At 41.6% G+C, this 24,205-nt stretch overlaps 2 protein-coding genes across 3 annotated transcripts in view; both read right to left on the bottom strand.

Annotated features, from left to right (window-relative positions):
• Slc12a6 (solute carrier family 12 member 6) overlaps positions 1-18,350 on the bottom strand; it is a 91,965-nt gene extending 73,615 nt beyond the window's left edge. For both annotated transcript variants that reach the window (XM_036183123.1, XM_036183124.1), the window contains exon 1: positions 16,854-18,350. In XM_036183123.1, coding sequence (XP_036039016.1) covers positions 16,854-17,124 — 271 coding nt within the window. In that variant the 5' untranslated portion in view covers positions 17,125-18,350. The remainder of the gene's footprint in view (positions 1-16,853) is intronic.
• A 4,919-nt stretch (positions 18,351-23,269) lies between these two features.
• On the bottom strand, positions 23,270-24,115 carry Nop10 (NOP10 ribonucleoprotein). Its single transcript, XM_036185711.1, has 2 exons — positions 23,973-24,115; positions 23,270-23,721 (listed from the first exon to the last, which is right to left on the bottom strand). The coding sequence occupies exons 1-2, from the start codon at positions 24,024-24,026 to the stop codon at positions 23,581-23,583; spliced, it is 195 nt and encodes a 64-aa protein (XP_036041604.1). The 5' UTR covers positions 24,027-24,115; the 3' UTR covers positions 23,270-23,580.
• Positions 24,116-24,205: the final 90 nt, after the last annotated feature.

Here is a 24,205-nt window from a genome sequence, read left to right as displayed (position 1 = left end):
CTTAAAAGCACCATTAAACTGTCAAAGATTTCACTATTCAGAGTTCAATGTTCACTAATACTTTTAGCACTAGTACACTTTCCAGTTGGACCCTACTTTGCACATTCATCTTTTTTTTTTTGGTTTGTCAAGACAGGGTTTCTCTGTGTAGCTTTGCACCTTTCCTGGAACTCGCTTTGTAGACCAGGCTGGCCTCGAACTCACAGAGATCCACCTGCCTCTGCCTCCCAAGTGCTGGGATTAAAGGCGTGTGCCACCAATGCCCAGCGTTGCACATTCATCTTATGAAGAGCTGAACTGTGGCTAGTTTTTTTTAATAGTCGATGAACAGAAACAATGTTTACAAATATGTGTATAGCTTCTGTGTATAAGGCTAGATAGATCCTAGGGCTGGAGAGATGGCTTAGCAGTTAGGAGCATTCTGCTTTTGTAGAGGACGCCTTTGAATCCCAGCATCTATATAAGGTAGCTCACAACTGCCTGTAACTCCAGCTCTAGGGAATTTGATGCCTCCGGTCTCAAATACATACACCTGTGCGCATGTGTATGCAAACAGGGGACACACACTCAAAAATAAATCTTTAAAAAAAATAAAAAGACTAGATCTAAATGTTATACTCTCACTCTCCTCTTCTCAAAAAAACAAAAACAAAAACAACAAACAACAACAACAAAAAAAACCACCAAAACTAAACAAGTAGGAATGTGACAAATTCCTGTTAATCTATGATAGGAGTAATTTATTTACCAACTCAATGCTTTGTGCCACAGTGGTCAGCAATTTTACAGTTCTCTCCTAGGGATGAACTGTAGAAAAAATTGCAGGCCATAGAAAACTGAAGGCAAAGTAATGCTTAATGCACGAATGGTGTGAACAGAGAGTAATTACATAAAGATGTGGGATGTCGTAGATACCTAAAATGCAATATATCATCATAGGAAACACTGTTATTGTCCCACTGAGACTGCTAAAAATTAATAAGGCCAAATGTGGCAAGAATGTGGAATGAAATGACTTCATACATTGTTGTTGAGGCTGTTTTTAGGATAGCTATGGAAAAGAGCCTAGTACTCGACCCATCACTCAGGAACTCCACTCTCAAGCATTTACTCCTAATAACCAACAACGTGTGCTCCCACAAAATGTTCATATCCCAAACATCCCCAAAGTGGTGATACCTCAGACACACATACAAGAGAAAATCTAGAGTCAAAGTACACTTACTATTCAAGAACTTAAAAATGTACAACTGAGGTTGGGGATTTAGCTCAGTGGTAGAGCGCTTGCCTAGCAAGCGCAAGGCCCTGGGTTCGATCCTCAGCTCCACATTAAAAAAAAAAAAAAAAAAAAAAAAAAAACCCTGATAAATACAACATGAATGAATCTCAAAACCAGGCTAAAATGCTTTAACTCAAACTGTACATAGGTGAATGCAGTGTTAAAAGATTTTTAAAACAGACAAACTAGTCTATGATACAAAAAAATCAGATGAAATCAGCCTAGGTGTTTAGCAACAGATGAATGGATAAAGAAAATATGGGTTTTGCCAGGTGGTGGTGGCACACAACTGTAATCCCAGCACTCAGGAGGCAGAGGCAGGTGGATCTCTGTGAGTTCGAGGCCAGCCTGGTCTACAGAGCTAGTCCAGGACAGGCTCCAAAGCTACAGAGAAACCCTGTCTCGAAAAACCAAAAAAAAAAAAGAAAAGAAAGAAAGAAAGAAAGAAAAAGAAAATATGGGTTTCAGGAAAATGGGTGCAACCAGAAATCATCACATTAAGCAAAACAAACTGTACTGGGAATGACAAACATACTTTAGCTGGTGTGTGGGATCTAGACTTAAGGAGGAAGAGGTGAGGTACCAGGAGGAGGAGAAGAAAGGGGGGCAATGAGAGGAGAACGGGATCACAGTGCATAATATATGTGAGTGATAATGTTCGAATGCAACCTACTGCTGCTGCGTGGGATGGATTCATGCTAACAGCTTTTCTGATTAGTACAACGGCTGCCTCTAGAAGGGTGGAGTGGAGATTACCCGGGCTCCCACGTGGAAAACTTCCTGGAATGATAATAGTGATCTTGTGAAAGATTAGGTATGTACATTTGTCAAATTCAGCCAATTTACTTATTCTGTATAATTCTTACTTAGACTTCACTGTATAAGAAGTTTTTATCCTATTGACTGATAGATACTTGGGCTGTTTCCTATTTGGGCTATTGTGAATAAAGCTGCTATATTCATGTTTGTTTGTACTAAAAATATTATTTACAAAAAAAAAAGAAAGAAAAAAAAAACACCAACCAAACAAACATGAATATAGCAGCTTTATTCACAACAGCCCAAATAGGAAACAGCCCAAGTATCTATCAGTCAATAGGATAAACACATTATTTGATTCAGACAGTGGACTGTTACTAAACAATGAACAGGAATAAACTAGTAAATTCAACACCATAGCATTAGGTGTAATGCAGTATAGATAACACAAATGATACACATCTTAATGTGGTGAGAAGCAAAACATTTTGATTCCTACAACTTTAAAATGCCTAAAATACAGGTTAGTGAAGAAGAAGGGTGTGGTGTGCATTGCACACGTCTTTCTGGTTTTCTGTGCATTTGAAAATTTTCACAATGAAATGTTCAGAACTGCAACAGAAGATCAACTTCAGCTTCAGGCAGTGCGGGGTCCTGTCCACTCCACACACAGGCTGGAGAGCTGCTGCATAAACACTTGCTTTGTGCTTTGGTATAGAGTGTTGACAGAGCTGTTGTGCAGGCTTGGAATATTTACATTATCACATTTTAAAAATGTGTGGCATTTCAAAATAATAAAATACTGAGGCCAGGCCAGGAGCTTTATGAAAAGCAGCATTTTTTTTTTTTTTTTTTTTTTTTTTGGTTTTTGGAGACAGGGTTTCTCTGTGTAGCTTTGTGCCTTTCCTGGATCTCGCTCAGTAGACCAGGCTGGCCTCGAGCTCACAGAGATCCGCCTGCCTCTGCCTCCCGAGTGCTGAGATTAAAGGCATGCACCACCACGGCCCAGTGAAAAGCAGCATTTTTAATGCATCATTCCCATGGTGTTTTCTATATTAGGCCCAAAATGTACAAATTCCCTTTACCAATTAGTTATAGTAAAATGTTTTATTTGTAACTATATCTTTAAATTGTCCGGACAGTCATTCTTCAGAAGAATGAGATTATTTGGGGTAATTATTTTGAAATTATAACTTTCCATGCCACCCCATACAATTATGTATTTTTAGACTGAACTCACAATTCATGATAACCAATGTTTTGTCTGATTCAAACATTTATTAAACAAAATAAAGACAAGTTAGGCTTAGTGAAAAGACAGGAACAGGGTAAGTCAGTAGAAAACTATTTTCACAAGGACTGAGTCGTAACACATTTTAAATATTCTATCCAGCGGCAAAAATACTCAAATTTTGGGCAAATCATGTGTATTTTTATCTTGGTTCTTGGAAACTGACAGTTGTATTATATATGAATGCTGGGGAATATTATTTTAAGCTGTGTTACTTTGCTTGTTTAAAACACCTGATGTTCTAGTAAAGAGCTGAACGGCCAATGGTAAAGCAGGAGAAAGGATAGGCGGGGCTGGCAGGCAGAGAGAATGTACAGAAGGAGAGAACTGGGAGGAGAAAGCTAGGAGCCAGGGAAGGAGGAGGACTCCAGGGGCCAGCCACCCAGCTACACAGCAAGCCACAAAGTAAGAGTAAGATTTACAGAAGTAAGAGAACAGGAAAAGCCCAGACAGAGGCAAAAGGTAGATGGGATAATTTAAGAAAAGCTGGCTAGAAAACAAGCCAAGCTCAGGTCGGACATTCATAAATAAGAATATGTCTCTGTATATATTTATTTGGGAGCTGCGAGGTGGGTCCCCAAAAAGAGCAAAAACAAAGCAACATATGAATAACCTAAAGCCGTATGATCTTTATTTTTAATTTTTATTTATTTATTTTTGTTTTTTTGAGACAGGGTCTCACTATGTAGTTCCGGCTGTTCTGGACTATGTAGACCAGGATGGCCTCAAATTCACAGAGATCTGCCTGCCTCTACATCCTAAATCCTGGGATTAAAGGCATGTGCCACCATGCCAGGCCTAGAGTCATATGATCTTATTCCTGAAATAGGTATTTTGTTTTGATCCTTGTTTTGAGCCCAAGCTGGCCAGGAAATTTGTGATCCTCAGCCTCCTGGGTACAGAAATAAGAGTAACCATGCCCATCTTGAAATAGTTTTAAGTTTCTTCTAGTAAGCACTCATTTGAACATTGGGTCCATGATGTAAGAAAACTATTAGTGAGCAGTAAGCAAAACCCTTGGATTTAACAGCCCTATGTATTTACTGTGACAAATGCCATTCTGTGCACTCTTGAGAACAACCTGCAGATATGTTAGATATTTCATAATATATATAAATTTAAATAGAACTCACTTTTAAAATATGAAATTAAATTTGATCAAATATTCAAGTGTATATTAAAAAACTGGACACGGGCTGGAGAGATGGCTCAGCTGTGAAGAGTACTGGCTGCTCTGCTTCCAAGCACCAACATGGAAGCTCACTACCATTTGTAATTCCAGTCTGAGGGAATCCATTGCATTTTTCAGGCCTCCATGGGCATCAGGCACTCACACAGGACACAGACATCCATATAGGCAAAACACTCATACACATAAAATAAAAATAATAAAAACATTTTAAAAACTGAACACAGAACAGAACAGACTAGATTTCATGAGCCCACATTGGCAAGTCTTTATCTATATACATCTGTTCACAGAATTCCCTCATTAACTTATACACATACAACCACACACTACACAGGACAAGGATTTATGAAAGTACCATGTTTACTGGGAATGCTGAGCTAAGAACAAAGAATTCTGGCCTTGAAACAGATCAAACCACCCAAACCTCTCCTAAATTCCTGCAGTTCTAAGACACCATTCCAAGTACTATCCCTACTTAAGACTAAATGCTTGAGGGGAACCTTTAAATTATGCCCAGGTGATGGCTGCACACCTACAGTATTACTTCATCCCAAAGGGCATTTTAATAAAATGGCCAACAAAGCAGAAAATCCTTGTAGACAGTTCCACCATATGATTGTTTGAAAATATCTATGGTAGGCTTTTTGTTTTTTGAGACAGGTCTTACTGTGTAGTTCCAGGTAGTCTAAAACTCACTAAATAGACCAGGCTGGCCTGGACTCACAGAGATCCATCTGCCGCTGCCTCCTGAATGCTGGAATTAAAAACCTGCACAACCTCACCTGGCCTTATTGTAGATATTCTTACTGAACCATTGCAACCATTATTTAGTAACCAAATAAATTAAAATTTCATTTTTGATTAAGGTAAACTTATTAAACACCCTGAGCATAAAATGGCTGGTTTTTCCTCAGCTGTAAACTGTGCTCTATTTTACAATCTGTACAACCATAATATACAATATTCATCCTCCTGTAGAGATGAGGTGAGGAGAAAATATGTAATATACTTCAGTTTTAGAAGGCACTGTTTCAGAAATGTAAGTAACATATTTTGATGATGGTCTCCCCTCTTGCCACCTTTTGCTCCTCTCACTCCCACTGAACTTTCTTCCCAGTGAGTGCCCCTTCTCGTTTCATGTATTTTTAAAATGCCCCACTGAGGTGAATTAGTGTTGCTTGCATGAGCAGGGCATGGGTTACTCAGTAGGAGCACAGGCAACCTACCTGTGGCTACACCACTGAAGAAAAGTGGCACCACTTCTTCAGCAGCTATTAGCTACCAGTAACTCCTCAGTTAGGCATGTGGCCTAACGAGTCCCTCCTTCTATCATTTATTTAAAATAGCAGAATTGAAGAATTTATAAAGAAGTGTAAAACTTCCACCAAATTGTAACTTCTTACCTCATAGAAAAAATGTTACATATGTTATAGAACATAGATCTTTGTGTGTGTGTGTGTGTGTGTGTGTGTGTGTGTGTGTGTGTGTGCCAGAAAAGGAAATCAAGTGTCTTCTTCTATGTCTGTCTTATTCTCTTGAAACAAGGTCTCTCACTAAACTTGAAGTTCATTGTTTCTGGAAAAGCAGGCTAGCCAGTGAGGCCCAGATCTACCTGCTGTCATCTCCCAATGCTGGGGCTAGAGACACATGTAGTCATGATTGGCCTTTATGTGGGTGCTAGAATTTGAACCCAGATCCTCATGCTTATACAGCAAGCACTCTCATCCACTAAGTAATCTTCCCAGCCCTAGAGCGTGATTCTTCAGCAAAAACACAGTTGCATGAAATCAAGCCTATTCCCTACTTCTATCCAGAAACAATGGTAGAGAAATACCACTCAACTTTCCCATTGAGTATGGCATTATTTGGAGGGTCAGGCACACATATGCCTGTTTTAGAATAATGTTTTGAAAATTATTTCTGGTGAAGGCTATCTTTTTTCTATTCACCGAGACAGGGTCTCCTATAGCCCAGGCCGGCCTTAAGTTCACTATGTAGTCCTTAAAGCCCTGATCTTCCTGCCTCTACCTTCCCAGGAACGTGTCACCATGCTAGGTGGAATTTGTTACATTTCCAATTCATTACAAGAAATAACAGTGAATTAATAAAACAATGGAGATACACCAAATACAACTGCCAAGTTTTTAAATCATGAAATTCAACAGCTATAAGATTGCTCTATCAAGCTACTGTGAAAACTTCTAAAATTTCAATTTCTTACTTTACTTCCTCAGACAGGCAATAAACAAACAGCTCATGACCCAGCAATGTCTGCATACTACACTCTGAATGGCTACAGAAGATAATGAACAGTTCACTACTTAAATTTAGAGTTACTGCTTTTGCTGGAGCCTGTTAAGTATACTCTCATTCTCCAGTAAAAGACGACGAATCTACACTTTCCCTATTTATCATATTCAGCAAACCCTTTTATCTATTTGCTACTGAGAGACTGAATAATAGCTTAAAATATCAAAATGATGGGCTGGAAAAATGGCTCAGAGGTTAAGAGCACTTTGCAACTTTGCAAGAGTTAGTCTTGCAGAGGAATTCAATTCAGTTCCAGCATCCACATGGTGGCTCACAACTATCTGTGACTCCAGTCCTAGGGGATCTGTTGCCCTCTTCTGACCTCTGAAGGCTCCAGGTACACACATAGTCCACATACATACATGTAGGTGAAACACTCGTACACAAAATTAAATAAGTAAATCTAAAAATTTTTTAATGTAAATGATAAAAAATTCTAGGTTTTGCCAGGCGTTGGTGGCACATGCCTTTAATCCCAGCACTCAGGAGGCAGAGGCAGGTGGATCTCTGTGAGTTCGAGGCCAGCCTGGGCTACAGAGTGAGTTCCAGGAAAGGCACAAAGCTACACAGAGAAACCCTGTCTTGAAAAACAAACAAACAAAAAAATTCTAGGTTTTATCTCACTTAGCATATATGTACAGAAAGGGTGAGTGAATTATTTTTGTGAAGACTAGTTATCGTGTGGCAAGTACTTACTATTTAAACTAGGAAAACAGATTTTTATGAAATGTTAGTAGTGGTTAATATTTAATAAATTTTAGCACCAGAAGTCTGAAAGATAATAGATGGAAGACATTACTTCATGGTGGATTCTGTTATTGTAGAGAACAGAAGGCAAGAAGACTCCTCTGGTCTCAAAGACTCATGTATTTATTCTGTATTACCAGAATGCCCACCACATACCAGAAATGGGAATGAAACAGTACAAGACACTGTCCCCTTCCCGCAGGAGCCTGAAGTCTTGTTAGCTAAATAATTCTATAACTGTTAGTGCAATATACAAGAAAAGAAAGAAGCAGGAGAGTATACTACTCCACCACTTTGCTGCTGCTTCAGGAGCCCAAAGCTGTGAGTGTTCACTGGACATAAAGGCTAGCCAATTTCAGAGCAATTTCAGGCATTTTTGGCAGCAGTGTCCAAACATTCCACGAAGCATGACTGAATGGCTCTGGGAATTTCGGGCTCGGCTCTTAAAGTTGTCTCTTTAATCCCTGTTGTAACTTTCTGTACTGGGCTGTTGTCCCTTTGATCTAATGTCATTATAGCCCACGTGTAAGTGGATCCAAGACTCACCAACCAAAGAGGTAGCACTGGAAGCTAAGCATACAGAAAAGTCAGTTTTTCACTGCAGTTTTGATACCTTATATATGACACTTCGTTTTTCTAATATTAAATAGCTGGTAGGTTAAAAATGTGTTTCTGCCGGGCGGTGGTGGCGCATGCCTTTAATCCCAGCACTCAGGAGGCAGAGGCAGGAGGATCTCTGTAAGTTTGAGGCCAGCCTGGGCTACAGAGCTAGTCCAGGACAGGCTCCAAAGCTACAGAAAAACCAGAACGAAAACATGACACTAAACAACAAATTGTCAAAACTGTAAACATAGTCTTTAAACATAAGAACAATGAACACACAATCCCAATAAAATGTCCTTATTAACTATGTTGTTCAGTGGTGTCAGCTGTTGACCCCAGGGCCTTTCACATGCTATGTTAGTAGTCTATCACTGAGAGGCTTCCCCAGTTCAGGACCATCCTTGTTAATTTACTCCTACTTCCAACCCAAAAAGTCCATTTACAAAGAGATTTACTGAGCCAAACATAGTGTTATTGAATGCCTGTAATCCAGGAACTCTGGGGGTTGAAGGAGTAGGCTCTCACACTCAAGGACAACCTGGGCTAAACAGCAAGACTGCCTCAAAAAACAAATAAAAACAAAGTTAAAATAATAACAAAAAGATAAGAAGAAATTCCCTAAGGCTGGGAATGAAATATGAACATGCACTAACTTTACTGATGAACCAATGTAAAGTGTCCATTAACTCAGCAGTACTACATGGTGCTGAACATGAGCACATCATTTGTGTATTAACAATGAAATACTCATTTCTAGGCCAAATTACCTTCAAGAAACTCGAACTCTAGCAATCCAAAGAACATGTAATTGTATTGCCTTCTACTTGTAGTTTTCTCTTGAATGTCAGGCAAAATAATGTCCTAGAGAATAAAAACTGTACTTCTTTAATACCTCCATTATATCACTATATAACTACCATTTAATAAAGATTCTGGCAGGGCCAGCCTATGTAAAAAACAAAAACACTATACTACTGCCGGAATCACACAGAACTCCTAGGCTCAGATCACTGCTTCTTAATGATCTGCACGACCTTGCTCAGGCTACTTATCTGGTGCCTCAGGTTATCTCCTAGACAAGAAAAACTTAATCTTAGCACAGGGAAAACCAAAAATAAAAAAACCTTGGTGAAAAAATGTCAAAACTTCTTTTCTACAGGAAAGAATTAACCTTATCTAATACAGAAGAACATTAATCCTAGCTCCTATTTGCGTTTAGTGTATTCAGTGGAATACAGCATACTGCTAAACCAGAAAAAAAAAACAATCAATCATCAGTCTTTTACACGCATCTTAGGATGTAACTGGCTGCTTGTGAAAATAAGTACTACTTACATGTTTAAATAAAATAATAAATACAAATAATCTCAAAGCAAAATAAATTTTATCTGGATTCAGTTTCTTGTAACTCTTTAAGGTAAAAGCATACATGTGTATGCACAAGTTTTTACTTAGTGGTGTTTTTCTTTAACTAGCAATATGAAAAATGAATAGCTTTTCATCAAAGTGAAAGCAAACCTAACTAGTAAGATAGAAGAAATTCCAATGGCATTTAGCCAAAGTCTTAAATCTACCAAATGATTATAAGAGCAACAGATAAATGCTAACAGTTGGCTTTAGCTGTGGACTTCTCAAGGTCATGAGAAACATAACAACGATTATCAAATGCAGCAACAAAAACAAACCAAAAGCTGCCACTGATTCTTTAGAAGAAACTAGGGGCTGGACTGGAGATCTTAAATAGAAAGGACTAAAATTAGGAATAAAAAGTAAACCTAAGGAAGGGCTCAGTGAGGTGGTAAGAAAGGCTAAAGGCATTGTCTCCAAGTCTGACTACCTGGGTTTAATCCCCAGGACCTACATGGTACAAGGAAAGAATCACCTCCCCAAGGTTGTCCTCAACCTCCACACATGCCCCAAGGTGCACACTTATATACCCCACCCACAAAAATAAAATAAATACTAAAAGAAAAACTAAATTAATGTAAACAAAATAAATATCTGCCACTGCCCAATAATTTAATACAGCTTTTTTCTCCTAGTTTTGTGTTTAACTTCAAAAACCACAAATTTTTTGAAGGATTTATTTTTGACTGTTTGTATTTATATGTGGATGGGAGTGTGTGTGCATGTGAATACCAGTGCCCCTGGAGGCCCAAGCCATCAGATCCTCTGAAGTCAGAGCTATAGGCTCTTCTGAGATGCCTGACATGAGGGCTGAGGTTCAAACTCGAGTCTTCTGCAAGAGCAGTGTGTGCTGTTAACTGCTGAGCCATCACTCCAACTCTAAAACCTGCAAAATTGAATTTAATCTTCTCAGTTACTCTATGAAAAATTCAACATTTTAGATTTTGCATAGTTCTCAGATTTAATTTATATTGCATATTGTGTGTGTGTGTGTGTGTGTGTGTGTGTGTGTGTGTGTGTGTGCGCGCGCGCGCGCAGGCAGCTTTGTATGCATATGATGGTGGAAATCAGAGGATAACTTTCTAGGAATTGATTTTCTCCTTCCATCATGTAGATCCTGGGACTGAACTCAGGTTATCAGGTTTGGTGGCAGGCATCTTTACCCATTGAACCACCTTGCCAGCCATGAGATTAATTTATTTTGACTTGATTATGAAATCTTGTTAAATAAGTTTCATTACTGACTTAACAGCTTAAAAATTGGTATCACAGCTGGACATTGGTGATGCACTCCTTTAGTCCCAGCACTCAGGAGGCAGAGACAAATGGATCTCCGTGAGTTCGAGGTCTACAGAACGAGTTCCAGGACAGCCAGGACGGTTACACAGAGAAACTCTGTCTTGAAAAACAAAACAAAACAAACAAAAAATCAGAACAACAGCTGAGAGGGTAAAGGCCTGCTGGCAAACGGGAAACTGAATGTGATTCCCAGCACCCATGTAACAAGCTGAGGGTGATAGAGCATGCTTGCCATCCCAGAACTGGGGAAGCAGAGGCAAGCTGATCCTGAGGCACACTGGCTAGCCAGCCTAGCCTAACCTGTGAGCCCTAAATCCCAGTGAAAGATTTCAAAAGCAAGATCGATGGCTCCCAAAACTGACTTCTGGTCTCTACTTATACAAGTGCTTATGCACACACACACACCACTTCAAAAATAAAATACACACTTGGGTAGTAGAGGTAGGATGTTAATGGATTTGAGACCAACTGAAGCTACAGAGTTGCCCAGACCAACCTTTGCTATGTACTAACTATCTCAACAACAAAATTTAAATGCATGGCTGCAGATATGCTCAGTGACAGAGCATGCATGGTATGTATGCCACTTAGCTAGCAAGATACCAGGTCCTGGATTCAGTCCCTAACTACACACAGGTTCACATATGTGGGCATACACACACACACACACACACTCATGGGGCAGCAGGAATAAAATGTTCTGAAAACAAATGCTAATATATGACAAATGTATACTTTAGAAATAAGCAAAATATTTATTAGCCAACCACTGAACTACCGTTCAGGCAAAGTGTTACATGTATGTGCCTGCATATGTTATATATTATGTGGTTTTATGTTTATGCCTTCAAATGTAATTAAAGATTACAATATACTAAAGCGCTAATTAGAGAGTATTAATAGAAATACCTTGTTTTCCTATTCATCTATAAAATTTATTAAAACAGTATTTTGTTTAACATTTAATAAAAATGGATTTTGGAATTCCAGCAATGAGCACTTCAAATTTTCTTATCACTGTAAAGAGGTATGTACTGCCAGAAACCTAAACTGCATATAATTTGATTTCTTCTCAGTTAACAAACGTGTAGACTGTGCCTAAAGGCATCGGACCAAAAGAGCCAAGGGTAGTAAGGACTGATTGCCAGCTTGCTCTTCCCAGTGAAGCCATAAGCTAACCGCCATAATGGCTCAGGACGTAAAGGTAGTGAGTGGTACCTTGTTAGAATCTGTGCCAAGTCCTTGGTAGTCCAGAAATGTTTACTGGTCACCAGGAGCAAAAGAGAAAACAGCCATGATCCAAAAGCATAAGGGTAATATTGTCCTAACAGGTCATTGTAGGCTGCCTTAAATAACAGCATCGGAATGTCCTGATAGGTCATTACAGGTTGCCTTAAATAGTACTCCCCTTATACTAATAGCTTTAAAAAAGAAAGCATGATTTTTGTAAGGCTCCAGACCTCCAGGAGGACCCTCCACCCCTTGTGCTTTTCCAGTAGTAAAGGTTGACATCAGGATATATTGTATGAAAACACAATCTATTTTCAGTAAAAGGAAAAAGTTGTGAGAGTCTGAAGCCAATAAACAGGCCAGTGAGAGGAAAAGCATGTGGGCTTTCAGTGGGGACACGGAAGAGAACACTATAGATGGAAGATGAGAAGTCGACACAATCACTGTACCAATCGATGGCACTTACTTAATCCACAGCTACCATCTTCTAGGACTGCCTCTAGTATAGAAAACACTCCCTAAACCAACTCTTTCAATATCAAACCTTAGCCAGGTGGTGGGGGCACACACCTTTAATCCCAGCATTTGGGAAGCAGAGGCAGGCAGATCTCTGTGAGTTCAAGGCTAGCCTGGGCTACAGAGTGAGGCCAAAGTTACACAGAGAAACCCTGTCTCCAAAAAAAAAAATTTTTTTTCAAACCTTTTTTGGGGGGTAGTGGGAGAAAGCGGTCCTGGGTCAGGCCGAAGGCCCATGAGTGCTAAGCAAACTCTCTACCACTAAGCTGTATTCCTTATCTTGCTTTTTCTGACAAGGGCCAATGTTGCCCAGGCTGATCTTGAACTTGTGATCTTCCTGCCTCTGCCTCCTGAGTGCACAACACAACCTTTTATAGTTTTCATTTACACGATAAAAGCTGAGAAAATAGAAAATGGCTCTTCAGGTACTTTTTACAATATTAAATTATAAATATTTTCCAAGCTTTTCTTTCCTGTGTGTGTGTGTGTGTGTGTGTGTGTGTGTGTGTGTGTGTGTGTCTGTGTCTGTGTCAGGGGTGGACAGTGGGAATTAAGGGAGCCAGAGAGAGAAAGCTAGAGCATTTCATCTTACCTGTAAACACTCCAACATGTCATCTTTACCTGAGGGCTTCACATGACCACAACATAAGCATATCTAAGAAAATTAGTAATTCCTTAATGTTTTTTAAGACCATGTATTTCAAATTCCCAGTTATTGTGACTGTCATTTGTTTTTGAGGCAGTGTCTCACTACGTTGTCCAGGCTGGTGGCCTATTTGTAGACACAACTGATCCCTCTGTCTCACTGTCCGGAGTACTGGGATTATAGACGCACAGTATCATTCTCAGTCCCCATTATCTCTTATATTTTTGGTTGTGAGCCTAGCCTTTAACGGCTGAGCCATCTCTCCAGCCCAGTCCCCATTATCTCAAAAGTGTCTTTTTATAGTTGTTCTGGTCACTGTAGGAGTCAATCCAAACCTACACACTGCATCGATTGACATGGCTCTTTTAAATCTATAAAAGCTTCCCTCTTTATCACTCTTCTACCCTTTGCCATCTATGTTGTGAAGGATCTAGTTATTAAATAAAATTTCTCATATTCTGGATTTGGCTGATGGCTTTTGTGGTTCAGAATAGTATGAACATATTATCAAGTTTTTCTTTTCTTTTTTTTTGGGGGGGTGGATAGGTGGTTCAAGACAGGGTTTCTCTGTGTAGCTTTGGTGCCTGTCCTGGATCTCGTTCTGTAGACCAGGCTGGCCTCAAACTCACAGAGATCCTCCTGGCTCTGCCTCCCAAATGCTGGGATTAAAGGCGTGCACCACCACCATCCAGCCATATTATCAAGTTTTAAAATAACCTGTACCAAATTTAACTGCATCTTCAGTGGCTTCATCAATTATCCACTTCTGTAAGCTGTCCTGAGAATTCTACTAGCTTCAGGGATGGACAAAGGTACCTAAGAAGGCATGCCATAAGCAAGGAGGAGGCAGAGTACTATAATGTTTAATGTTAATATTGGGTATGAAAAGCAGGAGGAAAACAGTTGTAACCTAAAATCAAAATAATTTGGAAGGCCAGGGAGATGGATCAGTTACAAAGTGCTTGCCAAGCACGCAAGAGAACTGGAGCTGATTCTCCAGTACTCACATGAAAAGTTGGGTGCAACCTTGTGTGTCTACAGTATCGACACTGTGGAAACAGAAAAAAGATGCTTGGCATTTTAAAACCACAGTCCTGTGAAAAGCAAAACACACTACTTCCCAAGTTTCCTACTCTGCTTCAGCCCTCACATTAGGGACTAGATGAGACATGTTCATGCCATTCCACAGAACTGGAGAACGAATGGGTGGTGATTCCAATCACTTGCAATGTAGTGATTCCAAGTACAGATAAATATTCTGGACTGCCCTTTAACTGACATTTAAGAAAAAGCTAGATGTATCTTAACCACTTGGTGCACTTTGGTTCACCTTTCAAATGCCAGCTCAGATATGAAAGTGTTTTCCATGTATGTGGTATTAATCATTCTTCCTCTCTGAGCTGTGGTCAACACTGCCTTCATAACTGAACCAGCTGAAAGGGTTTGTTTTTAATATTAACATAAATAAACTAGAATCTACAGAAATAGGACTAGGACAGAAACGTTGAAAACAATTCTTTAGCTCAGTGGTTCTCAACCTTCCTAATGCTTCAATCCTTTAATACAGTTCCTTATGATGTGGTTATTTTCACTGATATAACTCTCATAATGTAAATATCTGTGTTTTCTGACAGTCTTAGCCAACCCCTGTAAAAGGACTGACAATCCCCCAGAGGTCATGACCCACAGGTTGAGAACCACGGCTCTAGATACCACACATCAGATGAAGCTTCTTTGCTTCAATGGTGGCAACTCCTTTACTCCTTTTATCCCCTTATCTTTTTAACTTCTAGTGAATTTGTCCCTTTGGATATGTCTGGAAGTTCAGCTCACCATTGAGTACAAAATAGATCTGACATCACACCAAGTGCAAAAACTGTCCTCAAGAACTTCACAGCCTGATTGGATTGGGGAAGATAATACGTAAAGAACAAAGTAAAGTGATACATACATACACTGTAGTCATTGTCTAGAGTAGGGAGATAGGGACAGAAGACCTGATTTCACTGACTAGAATACAGGACTGAAGCAGAAGAGCTATCAGAACTCCATGAAAGGCCTTATCTAGACTATAGTTTTGAACTGACATTTTAATAATTTAAATGTAGTGTGATGGATTAAAGACTAAAACTATAATTTGAAAGTAATTCGATACAGGCTGGGGATGTAGCTCAATTGAGAGAGTACACGAGAGGCCATGAGTTTCTTCCACAGCATCACATAAAACTGGGTGTGGTTGACAAGGCCTTTAATCTCAGCACTTGAGAGGTGGAGGCAGGAGGATCAGGAGTTCAGACTCATCCTTGACCACATAGAGTGTTTAAGGCCAGGCTGAGCTACATGAGATCCTGTCACAAAAATAAATAAATTTATAAGCAAACAAATAAAAATTTAGCATAGGAGGAAATTACGATCTTTTATTCCATATTTTAACTTTAACATAGTGTGTATAATCCAGTGTAAGGTTTAGCAAGCAGTGGAAAGCAGTTAGACCAGGAATTGACATATAATACTGCCATAAAAAAATGACTAAGGATTAGTGAATTCTAGAACTATAAACTTTACCAAGTATGTCTTGTCTCAAGACATTAAAACAAACAAAACAGAGGAACTAAAACTGGCTTCCGGAACACTGAAGGTCAGGAGGAACAGTATTTCCTGAGGCCGGAAATGGCAAGTCACTCTTGCTTTCACCAGTCAGTAGCCAAGGCCATGTTTTCAAACTTGAGTAGAACAGAATTTTTAGGAATCTTTAGGATGCTAAAAGGAATTTTTTCCCACTAGAAAGATTACGCTCATCAGAGTGTGGCATAAAACTAAGAGGCCGTCCGTCCTCAGACTTTTTGCGCCACCTTTTCCCTCCAAATCAAATGAAAACTTCTAACATAAGCCAGTCTGTGAAGTCCAAGGTCAACTCGGGGGGCAGTCCACGTGAGCAGAAGCGGCTCCTGGGTGTCCCGACTACAAAACCCAGTAAAATACACAAAATAGTTTGTCTAAAGCTCAGCAGTAAAGTGATGTGGGAATCAGGCAGTAGCTTGCCCCTTTGCAAGTTCCATTCAACAGAATAACATCTCCTTCAGTGAGCTTAGCTACTTTAAACACTATAAAAACATGAATTTAAAAAAAAAATCGTTTTATGGCACAGAGCAGTCTCTGGAAGAAGCCACTGAGACATAAGCAGTAACTACTCCTTGCAACCTGCCTTAAAAACCGACTGTAAGAATCAAAGCCTCAAAGCTGTCTAGAAAGCACATACCCAGGCCCATTAAATTTTACAGTTTAGGATTCTGTGTTGTAAGCTATTTAATTCTTTGTTATTTGTCTTTAACCAAAAATAGTCACTTTAGTTATAAGACAACAAAAATAAGGAAATCAAAATATGCCTTTCCTTGCCTTCTTGACAATTTACCTTCCCAAACGCCGAATGACTACTGCAGTGACCTACTCTGGTCACTAGCATCACAGAAAAGGGGGCCGTAATTCCCGGTGATTATTATAAAATGGAGGCGGTAGTTATCCTGCATGAACAACCCAGGGGTTGAAAGACCCGGTCCTCTGGGTTCCTACTCACCTTCGGTAACATCCTGGGGGTTAGAAGTCCGGTCACTGGAAGGATCGAGGGCAACAGTTGCCAGAGAAGTAGTGGCCCCAGACAGTTCACTCATAGGTTCACTACGGCTTGTTTCTGGCACACTTTCTCGGGAGCTAAATCTTACTCGCGAACTAGATCGAGAGCTGAGGTCCGGGCTGGTGTCTGACAAACCTGGAATGTCATCAATCTTTGTTGGTGTCACCATGAACCGAACTGAAGACATCTTGGTGGTGACTTCTGGAGGATGCATTTTCCCCCCCTTTTTAACAAAGAAAAAGGAAACGCTCACAAAAACTCTTCCTCCTACACTACTTTTGATTGCAAAAATAGAAAACTTAAAAAAAAAAAAAACAACCCTCAATTACCTTGATTTACATCCCACAAAGGCCCAATTAAGAATCCTTCTACTTAGAATTCTAGCCAACTGTTTTATAAAGTGCACCAGCAGTTAACTGAGAAATAATTTTTGAAAAACAAAATGAGCACAAATCGATGCTAATCTTGTGTAAATTGGTTGCTTCAGAATCCTAGGCTATCTCCCCTGGTCCAGGGCTGAGGGCTCCATGCCATGATCTCACAAGCAGCTGGTGATACCTCCCTCTGCTCAACCTCCAGGTCCTGATGAGGTAGTTAGTCCTTTCTCTGCTGAGTGTCCCACGGTTCTAGCTGAGGAAAGAGCATGCAGGCCCACCCTTATCAGACGAATATAGCGTGGATCAGATTGCGAAAAGGTGTGCACTGGCCACCTGTTGTGTATCAGGTGAATACCCCACAGGTCTGGCTGGGAGGAGGTGTGTGCTGAGCCACCCGATGTTTTTGAGGTCGACAATCCACTTGGGTCTGGTGGGAGAGATGCACATGCATAACGGGAAAAATACCCCCACACTACAGGATGGAGAGAAAAAGAGGGCAGCAACGAGAGGATGCCGGGGCAGAGTGGATTCCTGCCTCCCAGAGATCTGGTCCTGGCAGAGGAGCTGCGGGCTAGCGGATCAGGGCAGCTCCGACAGCAGCTCCGGGTCGTGGCAGGTCGTCGCGAGTCCCTGGACGCCCACGACCACTCGCCGTGTTTGCGCCGCGTGTGACAGGACGCGTTTTCCCCCGGGCCCGGCGCGGGTGGCGTCTCGCCGGCTTTCCTTGGGTCTCAGCCGAGAAGACGGCGGCGCAGGCTGGTCCCGGCTAGGCAGGAGGAGGTCGCAGGTGCGGGATCCCGCGCCAGCTGATGCGGGTGCGCGCGCAGCTGTTGTTTACTAGCCGCTAACTGTTTCGCAGCCGCGGCGCGCACGAGGCCCCCTCCCCGGCAGACGCCCGAGGCCGTTACGTGACCTCGCCGCCCCCTGCCCCGGGCGCGGCGGGCTCTGCCCGCGCCGCCGCAGCCCTCCCCTTCCCGCCCCGCTCGTTCCTCATTCGAGGTTAACCGTCCGGAGAAGTCTGGGGAGCAGCTGGAGGGCGGCGCCGTCCTGAGGGCACCAGCAGCCCCGCCCGGAGTCTGCAGAGCAGAGACAGCGCGCAGCGCGCCTGCGCCGGCCGGCGGCTCTCACGTGGAGCACGACGGGAATTGCAGTCCACCCCGGGCCTGAACGTGTGTGGCGGGATGCCTTTTCTCTCTCGTGTCCTGTGCTGCATGGATTCTGGATGCAGCTCAGAGGCAGTCAACGCTCATTTAGCCCGGGACCGCAAGGGTCATCTTTACTTAGACTATCCCTGGAAACCGTAACTTTCTGACACCCAAACCTACCATTACCACCTACCTCTATTTACCTTAGATGGGACCCTCACTGTAAAATTGCACGTCTTTTCCGAAAAACCTGTATCTTCATCTTCAGTTTAGGCTACTTTCCTGTTTCTTGTTCCTGTCCCTTTGAAAATCACAAGCCAGGCTTAAACTTCCATTAAAGAGAACTCTATAGACATGGAGAAGACATTGAGGTATCTGCTCTACTCCATGTCCAGTGTTTGACCTACTTTACTGTCTGTCACTAGATACGTTTAATGCATCGAGGTGTTTAATAAATTTCAGTTCAACAATCTTCCTGTAATGTTAATCAAAATGCTGAAAAGCTAGCTGGAGCCTTGCCGGGGTCCTTGGTTCCTCTTAGGTGCAAACGGTTAGATCAGCATATTTAATAATGGATCAGGGTTTAGAGAGACCACTCAGTAGTTAAGAGCATTTACTGCTCTTGCAGAAGACCCTGTAACTCAGGGGATGCAACCTCTGAAGACAAGGCATGGAAGTGGTGTACTTACACACACATAAAAGATATTTTAAAAAGTTAAAGTCATGGTCAAAACCGTCTTAATTCTTGGGTCTGGAAATTCCCCTTGATCAAATGACAATTCCCAGTCTAGTTAAAAGCCGGGGGAAAAATGAAATTCCCATTAAAATATAAAACTGTATTAGCTCTGTGATAGAGAATTTGACATAATCCAAAGCCCTAGATTCTATCCTCATCAATGGGGTTGGAGGCAGGGTTAAAAAACTTCAATGTTTTTTTAAAAAGTACACTTATTTGGGTTGGGGGGGGCATGCACATATATACATGAGTCCTTCTACATATGGGTTCCAGGGATTGAACCCAGATCTGCAGGCCTGGGTTTGAGACACCTTTGTTGGCCAGAGGCCTTTTTGATCTTTGGAGACAAAGTGAGACCAGGGTTCAGGTAGCACAGGCTGTCCTCTGTAGCAGAGGTTGATTTCCAATTTCTGACCTACCTTCTCCCAAGTGCTGGAATTATCACCAAACCTGATCTCTTCTATGTGGCTTTGTGAATATTAGAAAAGCACTCTACCTAGTGTTATGTACAACCTCAGGCCCCTGATGGTTTCCTGACACAAGGATTAGCTACATAGCCCAAACTTGTGTGGAACTCACGGGGATCCTCTTACCTCATTCTCTCTATGCTAGGATTACAGGCCCGAGCCACCATGCCCAACTTGGATCCTTTATATAGCCTATGGCTCTTGATTCAAACTTACAACTGTATGGAAGGGAAGAAGGGAGGAAGGGAGGGATTGAGGGAGGGAGGAAGGGCGAGAAAAAAACCTTCCAGGGTTGGGCATAGGACTGGTAGAGTGCTCACCTAGCATACAATTCCTGGGTTCAGTCCTTACCATAAACCAGGAGTGGTAATACATATCTGTTATCCCAGAACTCGAAATGTTGTAGTAGGGGCTGGAGACAGGGGTACTCTTCCAGAGGACCTGAATTCTATCCCCAGCAGCCACATAAAGGCTACCATTGTCTAACTCTAGTCCCAGGGGACCTGACACCCTCTTCTGGCCGGGGTAGGTACTAGCACACATATGCATAAGCAGGCAGGCAGACACAGACACAGACACACTTTAACCTAAATAGCAAATTTGGATAACTTTTTGGTCTAGAGATGACCCAGCAGTTTGGAGCACTTGATGATCTTGCTGAGGACCCAGGATTGGGTTCCAGCACCTACATGGTGGTGGCTCATCATCCATTAACTCCAGTTCTAGGGGATACAGCTCACTCTTCTGTCCTCTGAAGGTACCAGGCATGCATGTGGTGCTCATACCACAAGGAGGCAAACACCACACTGGGAAGATCAAAAGTTGTAAGTCTTCCTCAACTACAGAGCAATTTTTTAAATGTATTTTTTAAAAGACTTATTTATTTATTATGTATACAGAAGAGGGCGCCAGATCTCATTACACATAGTTGTGAGCCACCATGTGGATGCTGGGAATTGAACTCAGGACTTCTGGAAGGGCAGTCGGTGCTCTTAACCTCTGCGCCACCTCTCCAGCCCTACAGAGTAATTTTGAGACATCACTCAAAAGACTGTCACAAGCCAATGTAATAAACAAATGCCAAGCAAGAGAGAAAATTCCAGTTCATTTTTCCAGTTTGCAGGTTTTTTTTTTTAAACATATCTTTATCCTTAGTAGGATATTATTCATTCTTTAAAATCTCTCACATTTACAACACTAGAAACTGTGTTCATGAATGGACTAAGAAATAAAATACTTGAGAGGAAAAAGAAAAAAACAACAAATATATATGATTTTAGCAGACCTATAACTTACTTGAAAGTTCTCTGTCTTCTGTTAAAAGATATGTCAAATGGTTTTTTCTTTTAAAACCAACAGTCAAGAGTAATCCTGAACTTTCCAACCTATATGATTATACAGCAAGAATGCAAAACACAGTCTCCACAAAGAAAGTTTAAAATTAGTGTCACTACGGCTGGAGAGATTGCTCAGCAGAGGACCCAGTTTCCATTCTCAGCACCCATGTGGTCACTGGCAACCATCCCTAACTCCAATTTTAGGGGATCCAATGCCCGCTCTGTCTCTGTGGACACAGGAAACAAATGTGGCACACATACATTCATGCAAGCAAAACACACATACACATAAAATACAAATAAATACTTCTTTTAAAAAATTCAGTGGCAGTAAGCATAAATACATTCAGATCCAATGTCACAATCAGGATTGAGAAACTGACAGCTGGTTAACTTGTCAAGGAAAGGAAGAGAGTAACTAGCATTTCTTGAATGCCTGAATACAATTATTTTACTTCATCATCATTCTAATGTGAAATAATTTAATTAAAAATCACAGGCTGGGCAGTGGTGGTGCACGCCTTTAATCCCAGCACTTGGGAGGCAGAGGCACGAGGATCTCTGTGAGTCCGAGGTCAGCCTGGTCTAGAGGACAGCCAGGACTGCTTCACAGAGAAACCCTGTCTCGAAAATGAAACAACAACAAAATCACTTAGGTTAGCCAAGCATGGTAGCACATCTTTGATGTCAGCACTAGGGAGGCAGAGACAGGCGGACGGAGGCTGCCTGGTCTATAGGGCAAGTTCCAGGACAGCCAAGCCACACAGAGAAACACTGTCTTGAAAAAACCAAAAATCAAAACAAACAGAATCGCTTAGGTTGCTGGGCGGCGGTGGTGGTGGTGGTGGTGGTGGTGGCACACACCTTTAATCCCAGCACTTGGGAGACAGAAGCAGGCGGATCTCTCTGAGTTCTAGGCTATGAGCTAGGCAGTGGTGATACACACTTTTGCTCCCAGCACTTGGGAAGCAGAGGCAGGCCTCTGCCAACCTCATCTATAGAGTTAGTTCCAGGACAGCCAGAGCTACAAAGAGAAACTGTCTCAAAAAAAATAAATAAATAAAAATCACTTAAGCTGTTCCCATGGCGGTGGCTAAAGTCCTTAAATTTCTATTTCATAGATACACACACACACACACCACTAGATTGGAAAACAACAATAATCCTTTCTTGAATCTCTCATCTCTCTTCAAAATTAAGATCTGTGGGGCATTACATAGCTGCTAGCTGCCAGAGACTACAGATGTAGGGGTACTATATTCTCTAAGTAGAGAGAAAAAAGTATAGGTATATTTCCAGGTCAGTAAGTTTGGTCAATGACATTCCCACTTATGACAGCTGAACCAACACTGTGTAATCATTAAGAAGCTTCACCTTCACACCTTTAAAAATGAGAAAAAACAGCCAGGCGGTGGCGGTGGTGCACACCTTTAATCCCAGTACTCGGGAGGCAGAGTCAGGAGTCTCAGCCAGCCTGGTCTACAATGAGTTCCAGGAAAGGTGCAAAGCTACACAGAGAAACCCTGTCTCGAAAAACCAAAACAAACAAAACAAAAACAATAAAAAGAAGTAAAAATAAAACAAAGTTAAAAAAAAAAACAAAACAGAAAACTTCCAGGATTAAGATCTTGTCTTTGGGGCTGGAGAGATGACTTAGCGGTTAAGAACACCGACTGCTCTTCCAGAGCTCCTGAGTTCAATTCTCAGCACCCAGATGGTAGCTCACAACCATCTGTAATGAGATCTGGCACCCTCTTCTGTATACATAAATAAATCAATCTTAAAAAAAAGAAAGAGGGGAAACAGTACCAGTTTCCTAACTTCCAATCCAGTCTTTTATGCCTTTATTATTCTTTAAGGAATTCAGAATATTATTTTAAAGGGGTCACAATTTACTTCAGGGACAAGAGTATATTTTCAGTGAATGCTGACCTTTGTGGGAGTTTCTCAGCCTTTCTTCCCCAATACCCTATCATTCATGGGGCAGCGCTACTGCTACAGTGAGGACTTAAGATTTTTCTCTTTATTTATTTATTCGTTTGGTTATTTATTAATTATGTATGCACGCAGTGTTCTGCCTGTATGTCTGTCTACAGGCCAGAAGAGGGCACCAGGAGCTGGAGAGATGGCTCAAAGGTTAAGAGCATTGGCTGCTCTTCCAGAGGTCCTGAGTTCAATTCCCAGCAACCAACCACAAGGTGGCTTCCAACCATCTATAATCTTATCTGGTACCCTCTTCTGGCATGCAAGCATACATGCAGGCAGAATACTATATATAAAATAAATCTGAAAAAAAAAAAAAAAGATTTTTCTCAAGTGGCCTTGTACTACCAACGGCACTACCCTACCCCCATCTTTTCCTCAAACCACCACACTCAAAATGAACTTTCAAGTCATTATCTCTTTAATAACCTGGCAGTAATTTAAAGCATAAAAAAAAAAAAAAGTTAAGATTGTTCCTTTTACGGGTGATGCCCATCACGACGACGCAATCACATAGTGAGATGGGATTCCAAACAGCATGGGAAGGCTTCACTGCTCACGGATTGACGCGTTTGGTTACTGATGATCGGCCTGGGGTCGGGCAGCACAAGAAATTAACGAACCCTCAGAGAACTGGGCGCGGTTGCTGGGTCATAAGCACCTTGAAGCGTTTCTTGATGGTGATTCGGTGTCTTGAGTATTTGTCGTCAGGAGAGAACCGAGCAGGATGGGCAGAGCAAGTCTGTTGTCCCGTAGGGTCAAATTTCTGCTCAGGGAAAAAAGGAAATGACCTTAATATATGAGTGGTGTGATAGCAAGAGGACAACAAGAAAATGGAAAACCTGAAGCCAGGGGACGCGATGGTCAGAACAAGAAGCCGCGCACTAACCCAATCCACCACGTTTCCACCCCGACATGACTCCAAGCACCAGGCTGCGCAGGACGGTGGCCGGTTCCAACAGCTCCTCCCACCTAAATTTCTCCTTCTTCCGATTTACAGCTGTTTCCTCCTCTTACCTTCAACGTATAGACGCGATCTCCCTGTTCGTTGAGGTAATACTGGAGAAACATGACTGCACTTCAGCAAGAAGTTGCCGACCTCTCTCCAGCCAGCCGCGTTTAGCAGGAGTGCACCTCCTCAATCGTGCTAGCCCACATCCTTCCTGTCTGGCCGGAAGTTTCTATAAGGCATGCCGGGAAATGTAGTCCATTTCTCCAGTGATATCCAGATGACCAGAAGGGGGCATAGT

This window comes from Onychomys torridus, chromosome 4 (genome assembly GCF_903995425.1).
Source record: "Onychomys torridus chromosome 4, mOncTor1.1, whole genome shotgun sequence".
Taxonomy (NCBI): Eukaryota; Metazoa; Chordata; class Mammalia; order Rodentia; family Cricetidae; genus Onychomys; species Onychomys torridus.
The sequence above is the reverse complement of the archived record's forward strand: the minus strand, read 5'-3'. Positions and strand labels throughout refer to the sequence as shown.